Consider the following 21384-nt stretch of genomic DNA (forward strand, 5'->3'; position numbering starts at 1 on the left):
GGGATTATGCTCCGCTCATGAAATTAGAGCATTCGCCATAAGTCTGGCGTCATTGACCTCAAGTTTCACCTACATGTTCCTAAGGTGAGTATGCCTTCTTCTGCTGCTGTCTCTTGTGCCCAGGGCAGGTCTATCACATCATTATGTTAACTTGATGATTGGAAATGACGTCACATTTGGAAGAGAAATGAGACTGGAAGTGACGTCATTAATACCAGAAGTGATGTCATTAAAGACGTCATTAGGGTCAAAATTAGGTCATAAAAGAGAATGACGTAGTTTTAGACTGGAAGTAACGTTACAAGTTGGTAGATAAGACCTTTGAACTGATGTAAGAATTATACCAAATTATGATTTCCAGATAGAGGGATACTTAATTGAGGATTTACCTGCCTTACGCATGTAAGAGCTGTGAGCTGACATTGCTATTTTTTGGACAAATAGTATTGTATAGTTGACAGTGAAGGGGACCCCAGTTGAAAACCTGAAAGTTTTAGTATGGTGTGACTGCAGCCAGAATACAGGATTTATGGCAATGACGTCATGGAGATAGTATTCTTAGAATCATAAACAATGATAACTATTGTTCGATATCTAGTAGTTAGACCTTCAAATGTGTGGGATCACAGATTGGAACAATACCAGGTTGTTCTATTATTGGTAACAGGTTCAGAATTTAGTAACAAAAGCTGTGGAAACAGAACTTACTGCTTTTGATGAGAGTGTTGGCTGTCTAGTTGAAGCAATTTCGCATGCTGGTATGTGTTTGAAGCGAAAAGTTAGAGGTTGTATTATTGACAAGATATGGTTTGATTCTGAAAGTTGGTTTCTCAAAAATGGAAAGATGTAGATGTCTGAATATATTTCGTAAAACCAAAAATGTAAATTTATTAGAAAATTACATTTGTGCAAGGACTGTGTATAATAACAAGTTTAAACTTAAAACGCCAGAATACAATAACAAGCAGCAGGATAAACTCAAAAATTATATTTCCGATGAAAAGTGCCATTTGGGAATACTGAAGAACCTTAATGCAAAAATGCTGTTAACAATATAGATTTAGGCACATGGTGTGATCATTTTTCCCTCAAAATAGATAATTAAGATTTATCTGTAGATGACCACTTGCAAAACGATGAAAGTGGTACATGTATTGTACAAGATATTCTAGATTCACACATCACAAAGGAAGAAATTATCTCAAGTATTTACTGCTCAAGAATAATAATAAATAAATAATAATTTTTATCTGAATTTTTCAAAAAATAGCCTGCTATAGTTGCACCATATTTAAAAATTTCAATTCAATTTTTGCAAATGCAACTTTCCCCAAAGTTTGATCAGTTGGTGTAATCATTCCACTACATAAACATGGACTGGTAAATGATCTTGGTAATTATAGAGGAATCTCATTGATAATTATTATTATTATTATTGTTGTCGTTGTTGTTATTGTTATTATTATTATTATTATTATTATTATTATTATTATTATTATTATTATTTAGTGTTTTAGGCTGATTCATTTGATAAAATAACAGAATCACAAGCTGACTTTAGATAGGGTAATGCTACCACAGACAATATTTTCTTATTGTATTCAGTAATTCAAGGTATCTATCTGGGAAGGGAGGAAAGCTCTACTCAATTTTTTGTTGCTTTTAGCAAAGCTTTCAACACAGTACTGCCTGATAGATTGTGGTCTATACTAAGGCAACGTGGACTCCATGCAAAAATGTCTAAATTACTAATATCTATAATGAACAAGTAAAAGGTGCTTTACAAAGTAAGGGTATTTATACTGATGAATTTTAATGTAATACATGTATTGGAGTTAGACTGGGTTGTAGTCTTAGTTCATTTCATTTTTTGTTGCCTATAAGCCATGGAAAGAGAAGATAATTGTAGAGAAAGTATACAATTACATCAAGATATTATTAAAAAAATCCCTGTTGCTATTTGCTGATGATTTCTGGTACTATAAGTGGTTTGCAGTGTCAAATTAATATGTTGGAAGAGTTTTGTGAAAAGTGATGTTTAACTGTCAACATGGAAAAAACCCCGAAGGTACATGAAATTGTTTTGGAAAATATCAGAACGTGAGAAATGGTTTTATAGAGGTAAGGCTCTAGATATAGCTACGAAATACAAATATTTGGGTATCTACTTATCAATTTGCTTTTTAAAGTATTTGATACAAAAATAAACCTGATTCTGTTACAAACAGCTGTGGTATGGGGCATGAGTAAGTTATCAACCCTTGAGAGAGAACATATGCATATGCATGTAAGCGATTTCTGTGAGTTAAATTGAACACTCCAAATACAATGGCTTATGGTGAAACAGGTACATTCCCTCTATTATAAAATGAACAGGTAAAAATGATGAAATATTGATAACAACTACCGGGTATTACAAATGCCTTCCTTGAATATCCAAAACAAGTTTTATGATATGATGGTGATGTAGGAGAGTCACGGAAATGTAAATTGGATATAGTCTATTTAGAAAATGGTTAATGAACTAGGTTTTTGGTATATATTGTAAAGTCAAAACATAAAATATCCTGATCAATATATTCAAATGTTCTCTCTAATACTGAAGGATACTTTTATTCAGAAATGAAACGAGATACTTCTATTATAACCAAAATGTGAATTCTATAATGTTCAAGTCCCAGTTTAAAACTGAAGCGTATCTTTTGAAATCACTTCTCCCTAAATTTGGAAAATTCTTTTTACGAATAAGATGTTCTTCTCATAGCCTTTAGATTGAACAAGGAAGGTACACAAAAGTACCAAAATAATTGAGAGTATGTAAGCTTTACCCCGCATACAAAATTGCTAATGACTATCATATTTTCTTTATATGTCCAGAATTAGAACATTTGCGTAGAGAACACTTGTGCCCTTATATGTACAGAACACCAGATATTTATAAATTTCTCAAATTGATGTCCACAGAAAATATTAATGTACTAAAACATGTTAACAGCATATGCAGTTCATGCAATGAATTTTAGAAATACTCTGCTGTAGAATTAACTTAACTACTTAAAAGGTACAAGTCACTTTCCATCCAAATTGTACTATTGGCCTGAGTCTCTTCAGTATTTATGAATAAAGATTGATTGATTGATTTAATGTACAGTAACATACACTGACAGCAAAAGAAACTGTGTCTAAATCTGACGTATTCTATTTTGTATTCGACCACAAAATAATATTCACAAATGATGCAAGACTGATCGTAAAATGCAACATACACATGTGCAACTTAATTCCATCTAAAATAACTTTATTCACTAAATGTGTAACTACATGTGCAAGATGACCACAGGATGGAAATATACCCCCTTGACCCTTCTTGACCTTGTGAGTCCTGTATTTTCACTGTCGGTGTATTATTACTATGTATCGTTGCTTATTTCATTATTACAAACATTACATATGGTAGGTGAAAGATTCACACTGACAACACTTTCCATACATGAGAGATTAACATAAATGGGTTCAATAACAAAGCCAGAGGCATAATATTGCAACAAAATGGACAGAAGACACATGATGAGGAAGGCAATTATACAGAATTAAGTAAATATAGGTGGGATGATAGGATAAAGGAGATAGAGCTATTGAGTTCAAAGTTGGTGAATAAGTCGAAAAAAACATATCTGTGTTGATTGATGACTTGTGGTGATGAATCTGCACTATTTCTGCTTGTTTTCTTTTCATGAAGTCAGGAAACTTGTTGGCGAGGATTTGAGCGATCACCCAATTGATGTGGTGTTTGTGGCAGTTGCTGAGATGGCTGATTTACTGTCTGGTATAATGGTTGAAGTTTTGCACTCTTTGATTGAGTATTTGATGAGGCGGGATGTTTCACCTCATACGATTGTCCACAGTCATAGTCAATTATATACGTATGTCTTTTGGTTCTTGTGATTTATTAAATTGACTTCAACCATTAAGTCATACAGCAAGTCATCCATCTCGGACCATATCAGCAGCTTCCCAAACACCACATCATTCATTATGAGGGAAATGTACATGTTTCAATTTTGGAAAAATCAAAGTGAAAAACGTGATCAATAATAGTGCCTGTTTGGAAGCACTGATTAAGTAAATTCTCAACAATTAAATTCATTTTGCTGATTTTGCACATTCGAGGCCTTGATGGTTGTAAAGGCTGTAGTAACTGAACCCAAGCAATAAGCTACTGAAAAGGTTCAAGACTGCCTTTAACCACTTCATTGAGCATAACTGCAGCTAGAGGACTGATACCATTTGTTTGCTTCAAGCTGTTATGTTCATTGTCAGTATAATTAGGCATACAGGTCACTATTGCTTGATGCAAGAGGTGACTTTTTGGATCAGGTGACTTTGTTGAGCAAATGTTATTGTACCCTGATGGAGTGGGATGTTGCTCATTCTATCAACCACAGGTTTGTCTGGCTCAGACTTGATAATTTATAGACTGCCATGATATGAATGGAATACAGCTGACAGCTGTGTTAAACAACAATCACTTGCTTAGCATATCTTAGATATTATGTGTCTGTCCCTTGCATTATTCCTTTATTTTTCAACATCACTTGCAGATCACTGTGACTCCCATGTGTGTGGTGGTGTACCTTGTCCTTCCTACAAGTTGTGTGAGCGTGACCGTTTCAACAAGTATGTATGTGTGTGTCCAAATGGCAAAACAGGAGACCGATGTGACAAAGACCCTATCCAGTGCAAACCATCTGATGTCAGTTGCCTCAAAGGTATTTATGTTACTTCATTTTTCCTCATCTGTGCGAATGTTGTGTGAGGTTGTCATGGCCTGCTTGTCCAGTGTGAGCAGCATCTGTAGACATCTTTTACAAAGAAACCACTGGTCAAATAAAGTTTGAAACGTACATGTTCCCACCAGGGATAGCAGCTGAATTTGTTCAAGAGATTCTAATCCAATTTTCATTTTGGAGATCATGGCAGCTACATTGAAAAATACATTAATGGCCATTACTCAGCTATTTTTGTTCAAATTGTAGTGAAATTATTTGAAATAGTTTATAGTTTACAAGTTTTTACATTTGGCACTGTAAACATCTTCTGTCATATTGCCAGACTGAGGAATCTGAACTTAATCATATTTGTTTCTCAATATTTTGTTCAAATCATTGGTATTTTTGCAGAAGATATTTAGATATTTGAGAGCAACTTAACTAATTATCCAGGTGAGCTACAGTGCTATGGCACCATTCTTATATATATAACCTTTCTTTGATTCTGTTCCATAAAGTGGTCCTATTCCTGCAACTGTCATGTTTTACCAGTAGTCATGTTATTTCCCACAACAGGTTATCACATACTTGTTAAAAGTACTATGAAATATGATTTTTAGGGGACCGTCCAATGACATTCATGGGTCGTAGCTATGCTCGATGGGAACTTAACCTGAAAACTGCCAAACAACTGACGCTGTCGCTGTGGATCAGGACCAGGCAGCTTAATGCCAACTTGATGAACACCAGGGGAATTGCAGACTACAGTGTACTTGAGGTAACAACTCTTGCATCCTCAACAGAAAATAGTACATCGTTTAGAGGCTGAAATTCTGCAGAAAATGTCATTGAAAGTCCTTACATTGGAATGATAAATTTTGCAATTAACTCTTACAACAACAGTCAACCAAGTTCCCAGAGACTCTTGTGTGTTAGGTTAAACCTTCATTTATCATGGCTACTCAAAAGTAAACACATTAACTTATCTATGATAGTTTCTGGAATGTTTTTGAAGTGGAATTACCCCGACCTTCATTATTATCCCCCGCCACGAAGTGGAAGGGGGATATAGGAATGGGGATATAGGAACGGGTGCCGTCCGTCTATCCTTCCGTCCTTCCATCCATCTGTCTGTCACATTTCGTTTCCGGAGCAGATCTTGAAAACCGTACCATATTTCTTCACCAAACTTGGCACATAGATAGGTCGAGTGGTGAACTGGTGCCTTTTGATAGTTTGGGATATTTAAAAAAAATTATTTTTATTTTTTGAGTTTCCATGGCAATGACTTTGACTTAGACTGAAAATGGCGGTAGTCCTCGTTTCTGGAGCAGATCTTGAAAACCATATCATATTTCTTCACCAAACTTGGCACATAATGTCATCTCGCATTATTGATTTCATTTCCATTCTTGTTAAGTTCTGCATTGCTTGAGTGTATGTTCCTCCAAAAGTGTCATGGACACAGTTGTTGTATTCATTGACTAACTTTATGCAGAAACACAACTCATTACAAATACAACAGTGTAACTGATCTTAAACGTTCTCAAGTGTATTAACACTGCCTCCTATCCTATATATATTCTTGTCAACCATACTCTCAGTCTGTACTTCACTTGCTTGAACCTACACAAAACCATCGATCCTAATTGTGATGAAGAAGTTGTTTGTCCATTTGTCTCATCCTTACTCATTCCAAAAACAGTTACATATTCTATCATAAACTGCAGATGGCAAAACAACACCTGTAATAACTTTTTTTAGTGCTGCTAATAAGGCCATTTACAAAAAGGCCCAGTGAACATTGTTCACAGGAGCTAATGCATTGCAGACAACCGGACATGTAATATTGGCAGGGGATATGAGTATTTCATGCTTGTTTTCTATTGTCTTATTTTCTTGGGTACAAAATCACATAGGGCCAACACATCCTCCATCCAGTCGCCGTGTACCTAGTTTCATCCTTCTGAGGACAGGGTTCTCAGAAAAAGTTTTCAACAACATCTTTAATTCTAACTTGTCCTTCTTGCAAGGATAGACCAATAACAATATTATGTTGTTATATGATATGTCATATCAATATGTTATGTCACTCCCAGCTGCCATCCTTGTCAGAAAATAATTGAAAAATCACAACAAAAATAAAACATAGGAGTGGACTGCTACCCAGGTTAATACAGGTAAACAGGTGATGATAGATATTAAAATACTGTATGTATTTCAGACTTTTCTCGATGGTAGTTTGTCAACTTTTGCATATTTCGCCTTGATGTGTCAGTTGTGGTTAAATGCTTCCGGTTTCAGCAATGATAGATAATATTGAAAGAATTTTGCTTGTTTTTCGTAATCTGCATTGTTTTGCTACTGAATGGTTTACCTAGAATGTATGTTAGTTCAGATGTGTATCATCAAATAGTTTGAATTATTCTAAGCGTTTGTTGACTTTTTCAACTAGACAAATCATGAGTTAGGCACGCAAACATGTTACATTTGTCGCCTTGTCAAAAACATGTCAAATGAAATTATTTTCAAACTCAATAAAAATATGATATTTATTTTTACGAAGATGTATGCATCCATGTAAATAATTCTACAAAAAAAGGTTAGATGTAACAAAATTATTGTAATTGTATTACATGATCACGATGCATGTATTTGTTTACGGCCGTAACTATGATCGTACAACTTTCATCTAATCAATGATGTTTCGATTCAGATTGTTTTTGTCTATAATTAAATACACTGAAAGTTGCTGGGTATTTTTAGAAATTAATTTTCTTTTCATCATAAAATATCATCTAATTTATAAAATGATAACATTATAAAAAGAATATTGGACTGCATGCCGATTCTGGTTGCTGTGTGCCTAGAAATTTGGCTGATACTTTTTTAACTCACAATATTTTCTTTTTGAGGTAAATTAACTACTGAAAGTTTTGATATTTTGCAAGCTGAGCATTGTCAATGTCATCCGTAATTTAAATGATATGCAAAGCCTTCTTAGTAAATACATATTGTGAGTTTTGTTTGGGGGTGTCCTTATGCTATTCGCCTGTGGAATGGGTTCAACATTATCATTGAGAGCTTCAACTATGTGCGTAACAATTGATTGAAATGTGGATGCATTGCAAATGTCCATATGCCAAGACATTTATGTAAATTGTTTACATGGATACAGTGATGCCTTGCCACAACACTACTTTTGCCGTCCAAATAATTGATGATGCAATATAGACGATCAACCGAGGTGGAGAGGTGGGGGGTAGATGATCAACACAATAGTAGATGCTCTGCTCACCTAACACAAATACATGATTTATAGTGTAATCAAAATACTTTTCGAGTGTTATGCCCTTTTACAAAAACACATCATATCCCTTCAGTGAATTCAGGTGATCGAACTGGTATAACAAACTTGGTCAATAAAAATATTAAATTATAGGATAAAACATCACTAGACTTGATGATATACTATTTAAGTTGTATTTCCTGCCCCCCAAGGCATTGTTTTATATGCAGAGATTAAGATTACCATGTGTATTTTCTGGTAAAATATGCCAGAAATGGCAATCAGCTGTACAAACCTTTTCTCCCAATCTACTGGTGATTCAGGTAAAAAGTACCCAATGATACAACTTCAAAGAACTTGGATGCTATGGTCGGAAGAAATTGTATCTGAAATTATTATTTTATCATGAATAATATATTACAATATTGTGATATTTTAGTAGCAGCAGCAGCTTGTACTATATATATTTTAAATTATAAGAGCCATAAGTGTAGCTCTTTGGCACAGCTGATTGCTATTGCTGGATATTTTGACATATGGAACAATTTGACCAGTCACCGTAGGGACTTCCCGCGCTATATGTAAATGTATTTCTATTGCGAAAATGTCACGTTGACATAAAAGAGTCAAACTGCCACAAATATTACTTTTAACGAGTCAAAGGAATCTGACACAACCTTTTACTTACTGAATGTGAACAACAAAACTGAAGAGCTTTATTCTTCAAGTTTGTTTCCTTTCCACTTGTTTTAACATACTGTGTTATCTATTTATTATGCTTTGTCCAATCTACAATTTGCATGCTGTACAGATAGCAGTTTATTAATCTTGTCCAATTTCCAATAGATCACTGATGGTAAACTGCAGTATAAGTTTGACTGTGGTAGCGGAGAAGGCCTGGTCACCATACCCATAGCTGTTAATGATGGCACCTGGCACAAAATAAATGTTGAGAGAAATGGTCGCATAGCAGAAATGGAACTGGACATGGAATACAAGGCAATGTCAACAGCACCAGGGACAAATGAGATCCTTAACTTGAATACCGACCAAATCTACTTTGGTGCTGAAGTCAACTGGCGTGAACAGTATCAGGCCATCAGTCATGGCTTTGAGGGTTGTATGAAGGATATCCGCATATTTGATATGCCACTGCTCTTCTCAGGGAGCAACAAGGTGACAAAGGACCAACTGTTTGAGAGGATTGATTTCAACTGTAAAGAGGACCCATGGAAAAACCCTCCTCCAAGTGAGTTACGAAGCTAAATATGAACTAACCTTATCCATTGCTTGTACGATTGATCAATCGATCGATCGGAAAGTCAAAATGAAAGTCAATGTGAAACTCAGTTATGCACAAATAAAAATACAAACTGATAACTATGTATTCCTATAAAAGGTCACAATCATGCTCATAGCATTACCACTGACTCATTCTTTAACTACCAGTAAGTGCCTTTGATATAACTGTTTGACGCTTCAATGGTCTTGCCAGTCTTTACAATCCTTCATAAAATATAGTTATATTGCACCATTCCTAAGTTAAATTTTATGTGTAATATGATTCACCAGCTAATATTTATCATTCGAAGGAATGACAGTATGAGCAGTGCTGTGAACTGGATTTTTTTAAGTAGCCCATAAACCTTTTTAACTTCTCCTCTGTAATGGCTATATGGATTCAGATGAAATTTTGTGTGGATGACTGTTACTATATTGGGATTCAGGTTTGTAAAATGCATCAAAATCTGAATTTTTGTGTGATCACAAGGTCTTCTCCTCCAAAACTTAAAGGACCTGAGTGAGTGAAATGGTCACTAAATGTAGGTTCAAGTTTGTTTGAGGCTTTTTGGGGGGGAAATCAAATATGCCAGCAGCAATATATATGGAAAATAAATGTTCTTAAACATCTTCTCCTCGGAAACCACTTCATCAATGAAGCTGAAATTTCACATGTTGTTCTAACCAATGATGACAACACCTCGAGTTGTTCAAGAGGGTCAAATTCAATTTTCACTATGGTGGCAACATCAATCCTACTGAAAAAGCTATTTATGGTCATAACTCAAAATGTATGAAATTGGGTACATGTCAGTTGTAGGTCTCAACACAGGTTCTATTTTTTTAAATGTTTTAAATTTTGCACTTTGAGGATACTTCTGATTCTCTCACATGCATTTCCTGCTTCTGTAAACATCTGCTCAAAAAACACTTGACCAATGAAGCTGTAACTTCACATGCTTGTTCCCACTAACGATGGCACCACAGACATGTTGAAAATTCTAGTTATGGTACAAAATGTGATGATTTTTATTCCCTGGCATATAATATAGCTATGGGCATGTACATCCGTCTGTCCGTCCATCTGAATCGTTTCCAGAGCAGAACTTGAAAACCATTAAATATTTATTCATCAAACTTTGCATTTATATCACTTAGTGGTGAAGTTGTGCCTTATGCTATTTTGGAATTTTTCCAATTTTTATTATATCGATTTTTCTTGAAAGCATGCTGGACATAGGCTAACTTTGTGAGTGATGTTTGTTTCCGGAGCAGACCTCCGAAACTTAAACATTTCTTCATCAAACTTTGCATTTGCATCACTCACGTGGCTAAGTTGTGCCTTTTGCTAATTAGGAATTTTAGAAATTTTTATTTTTTACGTTTCCATGACAACAAGTTGGATTTAAGTTTTAATATAGGGTGGGTTCACTTATGGAGTATAACAAATAAACTGTTAAATATTTCCTTGCCAAACATTGCATGTGTATATATATAGCACATACTGAACTGGTGCCATTTGATATTCAGGAGTTGTAGAAATGTTTATTTTAGAATTTCCATTGCAGCTTTTTTGGCATGGGCTAAGAGAAATGTTGGGTCAGTTACCTGGTTTGGGACCATAATGTGTTAAAATGGGCAGGGGATATAGATGACTTTGTTGACTATACGCTTGTTTAGTTATTGTTTCTTGTAATTTGTCATTTGTTTGCATGAAAAAAAACCTCAGAAACACACTTGTTTTACTTTCCATTTCATGTGGATGTGACCATGGTGGATCTTTTGTGGGTAAACAATGTATGCTTCTTCAAGAACATTCAACCCCTGACTCATTGCATACAGAATTGCACATTTACTTGTGGTTACTTTACAGACAGCTGTCGGGGGGGGGATGTCGTCTTTCTGATGACTCTTGTTTTTATTTGCTTTGTTAGCTGTGGGATTCAACATGATACATGTTTTGTTATATTTTTAACCTTATTTTGACCATGCTCTTAAATTCTCGCAAAGTGCTTATTTGGCTTTTACATTTCTCAGTGACCAGATATTTATATTATACTGAAAAATGTCTTTGTTAACTTGACAGATGTTTTATTTTAAATGAAATCTCTGTTTTGAGAAATCTTTTCTGAAAGATGTGAACAAGCTTTAGGAGAACATTAACTTATATGAGCTAATTAGTACCTGATGAATACCTGACCTGAACGTTTCTTTAGGGAGGCCATTACTTGTCGGAAAGTTTCAGTGTCACATGCAAATTGACAAAAGATGCTACTCAGGTCATAAGTTTATCTTAATCTCATATCTGTTTTTTATCTCATCCAGGGGCGGTCGGGTAGCCTAGTGGTTAAAGCGTTCAATCGTCACGCCGAAGACCCGGGCTCGATTCCCGACATGGGTACAATGTGTGAAGCCCATTTCTGGTGTCCCCCGCCGTGATATTGCTAAAAGCGGCGTAAAACCATACTCACTCACTCACTCACTCTTTATCTCATCCACTGCTTTCTTATGTCCCTGTATGGCATGTTTCACTTCATGACTTCGGCATGTCCCCCAAGGAATTTGTAGTTTAATGGAAATTGAAATATGAAAAGAATATGTACCGTAAATTATATGCTGTTTTCTGTACAAAGTGAAATTAGACTAGAAAATAAGGTTCACTGACCAGTAAGTCTGTCTCCATGGTGATTGTTTAATGCTTCAGACATCTGCAGTAGTCATCCATGCATGCATGATGGCACATGTGTATACAGTGGCCTCAACTCTTTCACCTGCCAGTGCAAGGCACGATACCTTGGTTCCAAGTGTGAAGTGGATACCAACCCATGTCAGGACAGTCCTTGCCTGCATCAAGGTACATACTCAAAAATTATGATTTTCTTATCTTAAGTTCATGCATGTACTGTGCATTCTGTTATTGTTAGAATTTATAGCCTATAGCATTATTATACTTGTAGCATTCTTGAAAATATTTTGTAAACGCCAAGATTATTGGTATATGTTATGTAATGTAGTAACAAAACTTTATCTTCCCGTCAGGTGGACTAAATACGCAGCCGGAACTTAAAGAGTTTTCAGCGGGCATGCGGCCACACGGCCATCAGCATTGCCTAAGAAATTGTTAGAATTTATAGCCTATATCAGTATTGCCTAAGAAATTGTTTGTCATTATTTTTTTCTATTCTCAATATCAGTGACTATATGAATAAGTCTCATGGAACGCCGCGCCATAACCATGGAAAACTCCAAACTGAAGATAGCTATTCATTCTCAGACAGAATTTGAGGAAAATGAATTTTCCAAGTGGGTTGACACAAAGGAGCTGTCATTTACTACCATAGGGGAACTGTCTGCCAAGGGGTTTTCTACACTGCGTCTCATTTCAAAACTACTCACTGAGCATATGATCGATGCGCACTTCTCTGATTGTTTACCACTGGCACAAACACTTTTGCTGAAGAGGGCTGTCAAGAATTTAACTCCCAAAATGCTGGAAATTGACAAACTGAAAAGTGACGAACCAGTTTTCTCTCCGAGTGATGTCACAAGCAAAGATGGCGACTCCCATAATAGCCTACTGTTTGCCATACCGGACAGGAAACCAGCTTTAAATAAGCTCCCTCAAGCCATGCCAGTGACTCAGATTGACAGCCTCTCTGCGGAGCACATTGCTAACTTGCTAAAAATTCCCCTTGAAGATCATGACACTTATCCAGGTACTGAAATTTTTACTTTCGGTCCACTGAGGATTCTCATGATTCTGTGATCCAGGGCACCGGGACATTCTGCGATATCTGTTATTACGTTTCCCATCACTGGCGTGTGATAGAAGTGCTAAAATGGACAAAAACGAATGACATGCCCCTGATAAAAATATTCCCTTTGCAGTCCTTCGAAGCACCCCACAAGATACTCAGAAATGGTATCGGAAGATGGAACACAGCTGCCTCAAGTGATGCATTACATAGGTTTTTACATCAAGATTGCTACTCTGGGTCAGTCATTTTCCTGGCAGAGCGTACTACAGTATGGTAGGGAATACATGCAGAAACAGTGTGAACTGCAATTCCTTTGGGGCGCAGACAATACCTATGTCATGCAGCTCTTGCTTGTGAAACGGCCAAAGCTCAGTGCAATACCCCAGCCAGGTCGTACACTCTGACTTCGTCAACCACGCCAAGGAGCCAAAATCAACCCACACTCAAACATTCCAATGTGCATCAAAATGGAACTCGTGGGGCGGTTGTCCATATACATCATGCCGTTTCACACATGTTTGCAGCATATGTTTTGCATCCAATCACAAGTCAATAGAGCATCCCTCAGTACCAGCGATGCAGCCTCATTCTGGGAACTACTAGTCAGCAGGGCAGTAAGCATGATACTATGGGCATGCCACAGCATGGGACCTACACTATTTTTTCATTTGGTCCGTGCCAGAGTTACCCCTTGTCTCAGCTTGCGGCCAACTTCCATTCATGGGATTTAATGTTACAAGGGGACAGTGGGAGTGAATGGATATTAAACGTGTTATGCAAAGGTTTTGATATTGTCAACAGGGAAGAAATCCTTTCAATTGTACCCACGGAAGTAAACAATTTACTGTACATTCTGACCCGTGAAGATCCGGGGTTGAATAGGTCTTCGGCAGCCCATACTTTCCATAAAAGGCGACTATGCTCGCCGTAAGAGTCGACTAACCTGATCGGGTGGTCAGGCTTGCTGACTTCGTTGATGCATGTCATCGATCCCAACTGCGTGGACTGATGCTCATGTCAATCACTGGATTATCTAGTCCAGACTCGATTATTTACAGACCGCCATCATATAGCTGGAATATTGCTGAGTGCGGCGTTAAACAACAAACAAACAAACTGTACATTCTGTTTTTATTAGAATTTATAGCTTATAGCATTATTGTACTTATAGCATTCTTGAAAATATTTTGTAAACCCCAAGATATTACATGCTTAATTTGAAAAATTGTCCGATCTCACAGTATGCATTTCTTCTTTCTTCTTTAATCCTATGTTGAAACATGCTTGAACCATGTTTGCAGCTTCTAAAACTAAAAACATTTCACCCAAACACAACCCAGCATCCCTATGGTTACTGACCATTAACTAGGTCAGTTACATGCTCCCATTCCAGGTAACCTTACATGACTTGATAATGTTTGTATCTCTGCAAAACTCATTCTCTGTCTCATCACCACACTGTGGAGACGTGTTTTTGGAATATTAGAGAATCCATTTTTATTAAGAAGACAGGAACTGACCAAGATAAACACCCAGCCTATGTTAACTGCAGACATACTTGTTCCTCAGCGGACCCTCACGACCTTTGCTATGACTATCGTGGCCTTTGTTCAAAGGACAGTACCTGTACCCAGTGTTCTCACCTCTCGGAGTAAGCCTTTTGTATTTACCTACTAATGCCATGAGTGAAATATTGATCAATGGTCTTATCACAGAATACCGGTCTTCCTTGGCTAAGAAGCCCTAACATGTTACCAATTTTGCAGTCTCATCCTCCGTGACAGACGTGAAACCACTTCTTACGTCATACCCAACCATCCTTGTCTTATTATTTGTTTGTGTTGTAGACTATGGCATATCGGATAGCTTCTTTACTGATGATGTTCCTGTCATAGAGAACCAGCTGTCTGATCCTAGATCGCAAGTAACCATGCCAACGTTGGAGCCACCTGCTCCCACAGACAGACGCACAGCAGAGACAGATGCAAGGAGAGTTTGTCTATGCCAGCCTCAACAGTATCAACTGTTGGCCCTCTCAGTGTTCCCCGGACATAAGTTTTACAACGTCCATACTGTGCCGGCTCAACGATCCGTTCCTAAGCATCCGGTCACCTGTCTATGTAGGATGTGTCCAAAACTGCCTGTGATACACCTTCAATCAACCCTGTTAGCACTCCTAGATCCTCTGCTACCATTCGTTTACGTCTCCCACTCCTTCTTGTGATGTTCAGGTTGATGGTGATCGTTCCTCTCCTTCCAATGTTACTGGCGCTCCTCCATTGACACTGACGAAAATGGCTTTCACTGGTACTAGTAGAATGGGTTCATCCTCTTCTATCGATCAACGGTGTAAGGATCGCTCTCGCATAATAGTTTCGATAAAGTTGATTGCACAATTGGCACTCTGACAGATTACTAACCTGGGATTAACTGTCTCAGGATCATTGTTCCAGTCATCCTGGTCACTTTTGGATCAAAGCTCTCAGGATTGATTCTCTCTGTATCAATGATTCGGAGATCGACCTTCTAGGGATTGACACTCTCACAAGGTCACTGCCGATTCTTCACCTATCATTTCTGTTCGATGTGATTCAGCCTGGTCGTTCTTAGGATTCCTATAGTCAAGGGATCGACTCTCAGAATCAACGATTTGGAGATCGAGCATCTGGGGATCGACGCTTTTGTAAGAACCCTACCAATTCTTCACGTACCATACCGGTTCCAAGTGTCAGCATCGTTATCATCATCAACCAGACTTTCGTGCATGGGATCCTAATTGTCACAGCAATTATGCAGACCACCCCCGTGGCTGGGAGAGCTACCCCTGGTATCCTCCTTGGCCTGGTTATCCTAAAGCTTTGTCCTGTGACTTCCGCTCCCTTTGTTTGTCATTGCAGTGAAGAGCCTCGAATTTCTTCTCCTTGTAGATGTACATCTCTGCCTGTGACTCTGATTGTCCTCTCAGTTTCCAGTTCGGGTTCTTCCTGTATCCGCTGTGACGACTCCCCTTGTGAGGCTCCCTTCATGCACAGTCACCAGACCAGGCTAACAATCCAGCGCCGAACCTAAATCATTCCTGCCCTCTGCCCTCCAGAATCCTCCCAGGGTACCTCCTATTGCTAACTTGACTTACACACTAGCTCCAGCACAGACTGTTCCTCTTTGTTCAGCTGTTCATATTCCTACAGATGTTGATCCTTCGCCGGCTGGTATCGATGTGGATCATCAAGGGAAGTGACATCTATGTCAGTAATGTTGCCAACTCTCTGAGTTGGATTTTTAACCTGCCCTTGATATTATTATGCTTTCGATGGATCAGCATGTAACTATTTCGTTAAAAATATTTTGTCCTTTCATCAACCAAGAAACCTATGCAGACTGGTTATCCATTGTTATCTTACTTCCCTCATCTTTTTTCAAGACCACATCATCTACCAGGGAGGCGGTGGTGTAGCCTAGTGGTTAAAGCGTTCGCTCGTCACACCGAAGACCTGGGTTCGATTCCCGACATGGGTACAATGTGTGAAGCCCATTTCTGGTGTCCCCTGCTGCGGCGTAAAACCATACTCACTCACTCATCTACCAGGACGCACTATCTGTTTTATTTTTCACAGCCAATTTCAAATTTATAGTCATATGAACAACTTGCTGAGAAGGAGTTTGAGTTGGTCTCCTGTAAGATGTTTTTTTCTCCTGACCCTTACCATTGCTGCTAAAGGGAATGAGATCCATGCTCATGTAGTAGGGTACTATTGCTATTTACATCATTATTCATACATCATCATCATAATCATCTTTATGTTGAATGTCAGTAAATAACTCTTTAAACTACTCAACACCCTTATTTTAGTCTCTGGGAATCTCTCACCAGATCTTCCCCTTCAACCTTCTGTCTATCTTTAGACATTTTTTCACACCTGTAGGGTTTCCCTCAGTCTATTTATATCTTGCATCAAGCACTTCCTTTGATGCTTAATGCAATCTGTCTTCTAATTGGCCACCCTGGTCCTCTACAGGTAGCTTTCTCTTCACTTCGTGCTGCTGTTGAGGAGGAAGGATATTTTATTTTCTTCAGGTATGGAATGGCCACTTTTCATCTCCTTCTGTCAGAAATTAATATCTATATTAGGGTGCTGAATTAAATTGAATAACATATATATCATTTAAAGTAAAATTAAATTAGTAAATGGCATAAATAAGTGTAATATTAATATTATAAAACTTGATTGTAAAATAATTAACCACATGGTCCATTTTGGCTTTTTCAAGTGTTTAATAGTCAACTGATAGTAGTAATTTAACATTAAAGTTAGTTTTATAATGGTTACAAAATGGCTTTTGTACTTACATATTTCAGATAGATACCTGTAAATCGGCAAATATATGACTTCATGTGCTGCTGTTGAGGAGGAAGAATATTTTTTTTCTTCAGATATTTCTTCAGCAGCAGCAACCCCCATTATAATAAACACATTATCATCATCTGCCTGTGTCTGTGTTTCCCAACGGCCCGAGCCGGAACATAAACACCACCCCGGCTACACTCACAATGTTAACTGAGTCCAGTTTGAGAGAATACACAATTGGAGGGGTTTTGCTGGGACCACATGGTGAAGTATCAGCTTCCCGGACAGTCACAACCTCATGAAGAAATGCATTTATGTCTGTTTAGATCTCTTCACATCTACATAGAGATTGCAACCCACTTGGCGCCCACAAGAGACTCTTCATCACATTTCCACGGAGGCCACAGTTATTGGTCAACAAGTGTTTGTTTTTTTATCAGCTGTAAACATGGTTCAAGGATGTTTCCAACATAGGATCAAAGAAGAAAAAAGAAATGCATAGTGTGAAATAGGATAAGTATATAAATTTATAATTAATAATAAAATAACAATATTACATTGTTACAGGCCAGTGTCTGAAGGATACAGAAATCCCAAATGGTTTTTCCTGCAAGTGTCAAGGAAAATTCCGGGGTAAAAAGTGTGAATATGGCCAGCACTGCATTCCCAGTCCCTGTCTGCATGGTGGAACGTGCATTGAGGGGCCTCACTCACACATCTGCCAGTGTCAGGCAGGATATGAAGGTACCTACTCTAAATGTTATTGCCATTCATTGCAAACATTGAGAAACCATACTGAAATTTAACAAATGTTATATTTGAGATTACACTTTCTTAGTAAAGTACAAATTCTTGTACTGTTTGTGCACAGTCCCATCTGAGATGCAGAAGACATAAGTGACAATATCTGGATGAATTTGTGTCTCATAGACATCAATGTATTGTTTTGTTGCAAAATTATTCTTTGTTTGTATTTATTTATTATTTCCCATAATAGCCAGTGATGCACAGGAACCTTTTCTTGCTCAGTCTTTGAAAGACAATAAGGCTAAAAAAAATAATTAAAATTTGTTCTCAGGCAATAGCATTTGAAAATTTGAAAATATCGTGCGGGCGGGCGGCTTTTCTTTTTTCTTTTTTTTTTATGGTTGTGTACAAACTAGTATAAATCCAAATCCGTATGTCGCTGTGTATAAGGCGAGGTTTTCATAACTAGAATTAGGAGGCTTTCAAGAGGATTTGGGGGTCGTCTTATACAGAGGGTTTAAGAGGGGTTTTTTCCCCCCCTCAACTCAAACACATTACTATGAGCACGTAACACAGGAAATACCATGTCCGCAAATCCATGCTGAAGTACGTAAATTAATCATGTAGTAACACTGTCTGGTTGTAAAAAGAGTTCATGATATTTGTGGATTTATATTTGTAATCTATTTTATTAATTTTATTCAACATTTCATTCAGTATAATTTACAGCAAACAGGGTCATATTGCCGCTATTGATGCCTTGAAACGAACTTTAGTGGATAGAGAATGGAGATATGTATATATAATTATATATAATAAATGCCATACATTGAATCACCGAAAGCCATATTTGTTGTAGTTTGGCTATTATATGTCAACATGAAGTTTTCGCAATCGCAGCCGTTGGAGCATCGACAGTGATTGGTCAAATTCTTCCATACAAAAACATATCCGGCAATAGCGATCAGCTGAACCAAAGTGCTACGCTTATGGTTATAAATTTATTTCACATGTATATAGTAAAGCTGCAATTAACATGATTTTGGAATAAATTATTATCCCCCGCCACGAAGTGGAAGGGGGATATAGGAATGGGTGCCGTCCGGCCGGCCGTTACATTTGGTTTCCGGAGTAGATCTTGAAAACCGTACCATATTTCTTCACCAAACTTGGCACATAGATAGATCTAGTGTTGGACTGGTGCCCTTTTGATAGGTTGGGATTTTTTAAAAAGTTATTTTTCGAGTTTCCATGGCAACGACTTTGATTTAGACTGAAAATGGCGGTAGTCCTCGTTTCCGGAGCAGATCTTGAAAACCGTACCATATTTCGTCACCAAACTTGGCACATAGATAGATCTAGTGTTGAACTGGTGCCTTTTGATAGGTTGGGATTTTTAAAAAAGTTATTTTTCGAGTTTCCATGGCAACGACTTTGATTAAGACTGAAAATGGCGGTAGTACTTGTTTCCGGAGATCTTGAAAAACGTACTATATTTCTTTACAAAAAGGCCCAGCGAACATAGTTCACAGGAGCTAATGCATTGCACACACCCGACATGTCATATTGGCGGGGGATGTGAGTATTTCATGCTTGTTCCTTATAAGATAATAGTTTCAGATACAATTCTTCTGCTTATTGTAAGGAAATTCTTTAAAGTTATATTATTGGGTAAATTTTAGTTAGATTCCGAGAAACGTGTACTGCTGATTGCTACTTCCGGTTTACAAGACAACACACACGGTAATCTTAATCTCTGCATATAAAACAATGCCAATCAGAACAGAGAATACAATTTAATAGGTAATCATCATGTCTAGTGATATTTTATCTCAAATTTGTATTGGCCAAGTTTAATTGTTATAATCTGTTCGTTTTCCTGAATTCGCTGAAGGGACACAATGTTATTTTCTTTCTACGGGAGACAAATTTGTTTTTATTGCAGGGACTTTTTATGCACTGGTGATGTACTTCATTCCGATTCGCTTTATCATGTTTATAGACTGGGTATATTAATTAGCATTTCACGCTTATTTTACGAGACAATACACATGTAATTGTAAATCTTAACCTCTGTGTATGTAACATTGTCCCGCATACAGTACACAAATACCACTGAATTTGTAAATCATCATGTCAGGTGATATTTAATCGCAAATTTAATGTTTTCATTGACCAAATTTGCAAACAGCAAAAAACCGTCACTCCTATTGCCGCCATGACCATAACCATGATAACACACAAGATGTGCAGTAAAGCATTCTGCATGAAAAGGGAAGTAACTGCACATTATATTTAGTACCAATGTTTTTATCCCCCGCCCAACAAAGTTGGGCCGTCCATCCGTCACGTTTCTTTTCCGGAGCTTAACTCAGAAACCGTTCAATATGTTTTCATGAAACTTTGCAGGTCTGTCAGGTACATGATGAACTGGTGCCTTTTGCTATTTAGAAATTTTAGAAATTTTTATTTTTTACATTTCCATTGCAACAAGATGGACTTAGGGCCTGTGAGGGTAGGGTTCGTTTCTCGAGCATAACACATAAACCGTTCAATATTTTTTGGGGGTAATGACCATAATCACATATCACAGACTATTACTATTTATATTTCTTAAGAAATATTCCATGAAGATATGTCAAAATATGACTTGAAATGTTTCTTTCTTTCTCCCACCCTAATGAATTCACTAGTAAATGTAGTAACTGGTTTTGTCAGTTTGTACTTTCATCATGTTTTTGTGGAGAAGGTTTCACTTGTTTCTTGAACTTCATAGAAATTGTGTTTTGCAGCATTATATTTTGTTTCTTCAGGATATTTTGCATTTACATCAAGTACATGCTCCCCTTCTGTCTTTTACTCCTTACAAAATTTTGAATATTTTCAAATGTATGTATTTGTGTGATCAAATTTCACTGTTGTTGACATAATATACACTTCATTTGATGGGCAGGAGACTTGGCCACGTTAGTGGCAAACTCTTTTTTTTTTTTTTACAATTTCCATGACAAGTCCCACCTTGGTTGAAAAAGGTTAGGGTTTGTTTAGATTTAATTATGTCATAAATTCTGCAACAGGGGCGGGGGATATAGCCACTCTTGTTTGTAATTGATTTTAGACACCAATTACCGGTATCCCAGATATTCCTAATTGCCTCAGTGTGGAGTTGACATCTCTCTGCATCTCTACTGGAA

The 21384-nt window shown here is 37.3% G+C and overlaps 1 protein-coding gene across 4 annotated transcripts in view; it reads left to right on the forward strand.

Moving 5' to 3' along the window:
* Window positions 1-21384, forward strand: part of LOC139450511 (protocadherin Fat 1-like) — a 247276-nt gene that overhangs the window by 203323 nt on the left and 22569 nt on the right. For all 4 annotated transcript variants that reach the window (XM_071232241.1, XM_071232243.1, XM_071232242.1 and 1 more), the window contains 5 exons: window positions 4602-4769; window positions 5390-5547; window positions 8905-9307; window positions 12044-12193; window positions 18011-18187. In XM_071232241.1, coding sequence (XP_071088342.1) covers window positions 4602-4769; window positions 5390-5547; window positions 8905-9307; window positions 12044-12193; window positions 18011-18187 — 1056 coding nt within the window. The remainder of the gene's footprint in view (window positions 1-4601; window positions 4770-5389; window positions 5548-8904; window positions 9308-12043; window positions 12194-18010; window positions 18188-21384) is intronic.

The sequence above is a fragment of the Haliotis cracherodii genome, unplaced genomic scaffold, assembly GCF_022045235.1.
Source record: "Haliotis cracherodii isolate W230 unplaced genomic scaffold, xgHalCrac1.p SCAF_8, whole genome shotgun sequence".
In the NCBI taxonomy this organism is placed as follows: domain Eukaryota; kingdom Metazoa; phylum Mollusca; class Gastropoda; order Lepetellida; family Haliotidae; genus Haliotis; species Haliotis cracherodii.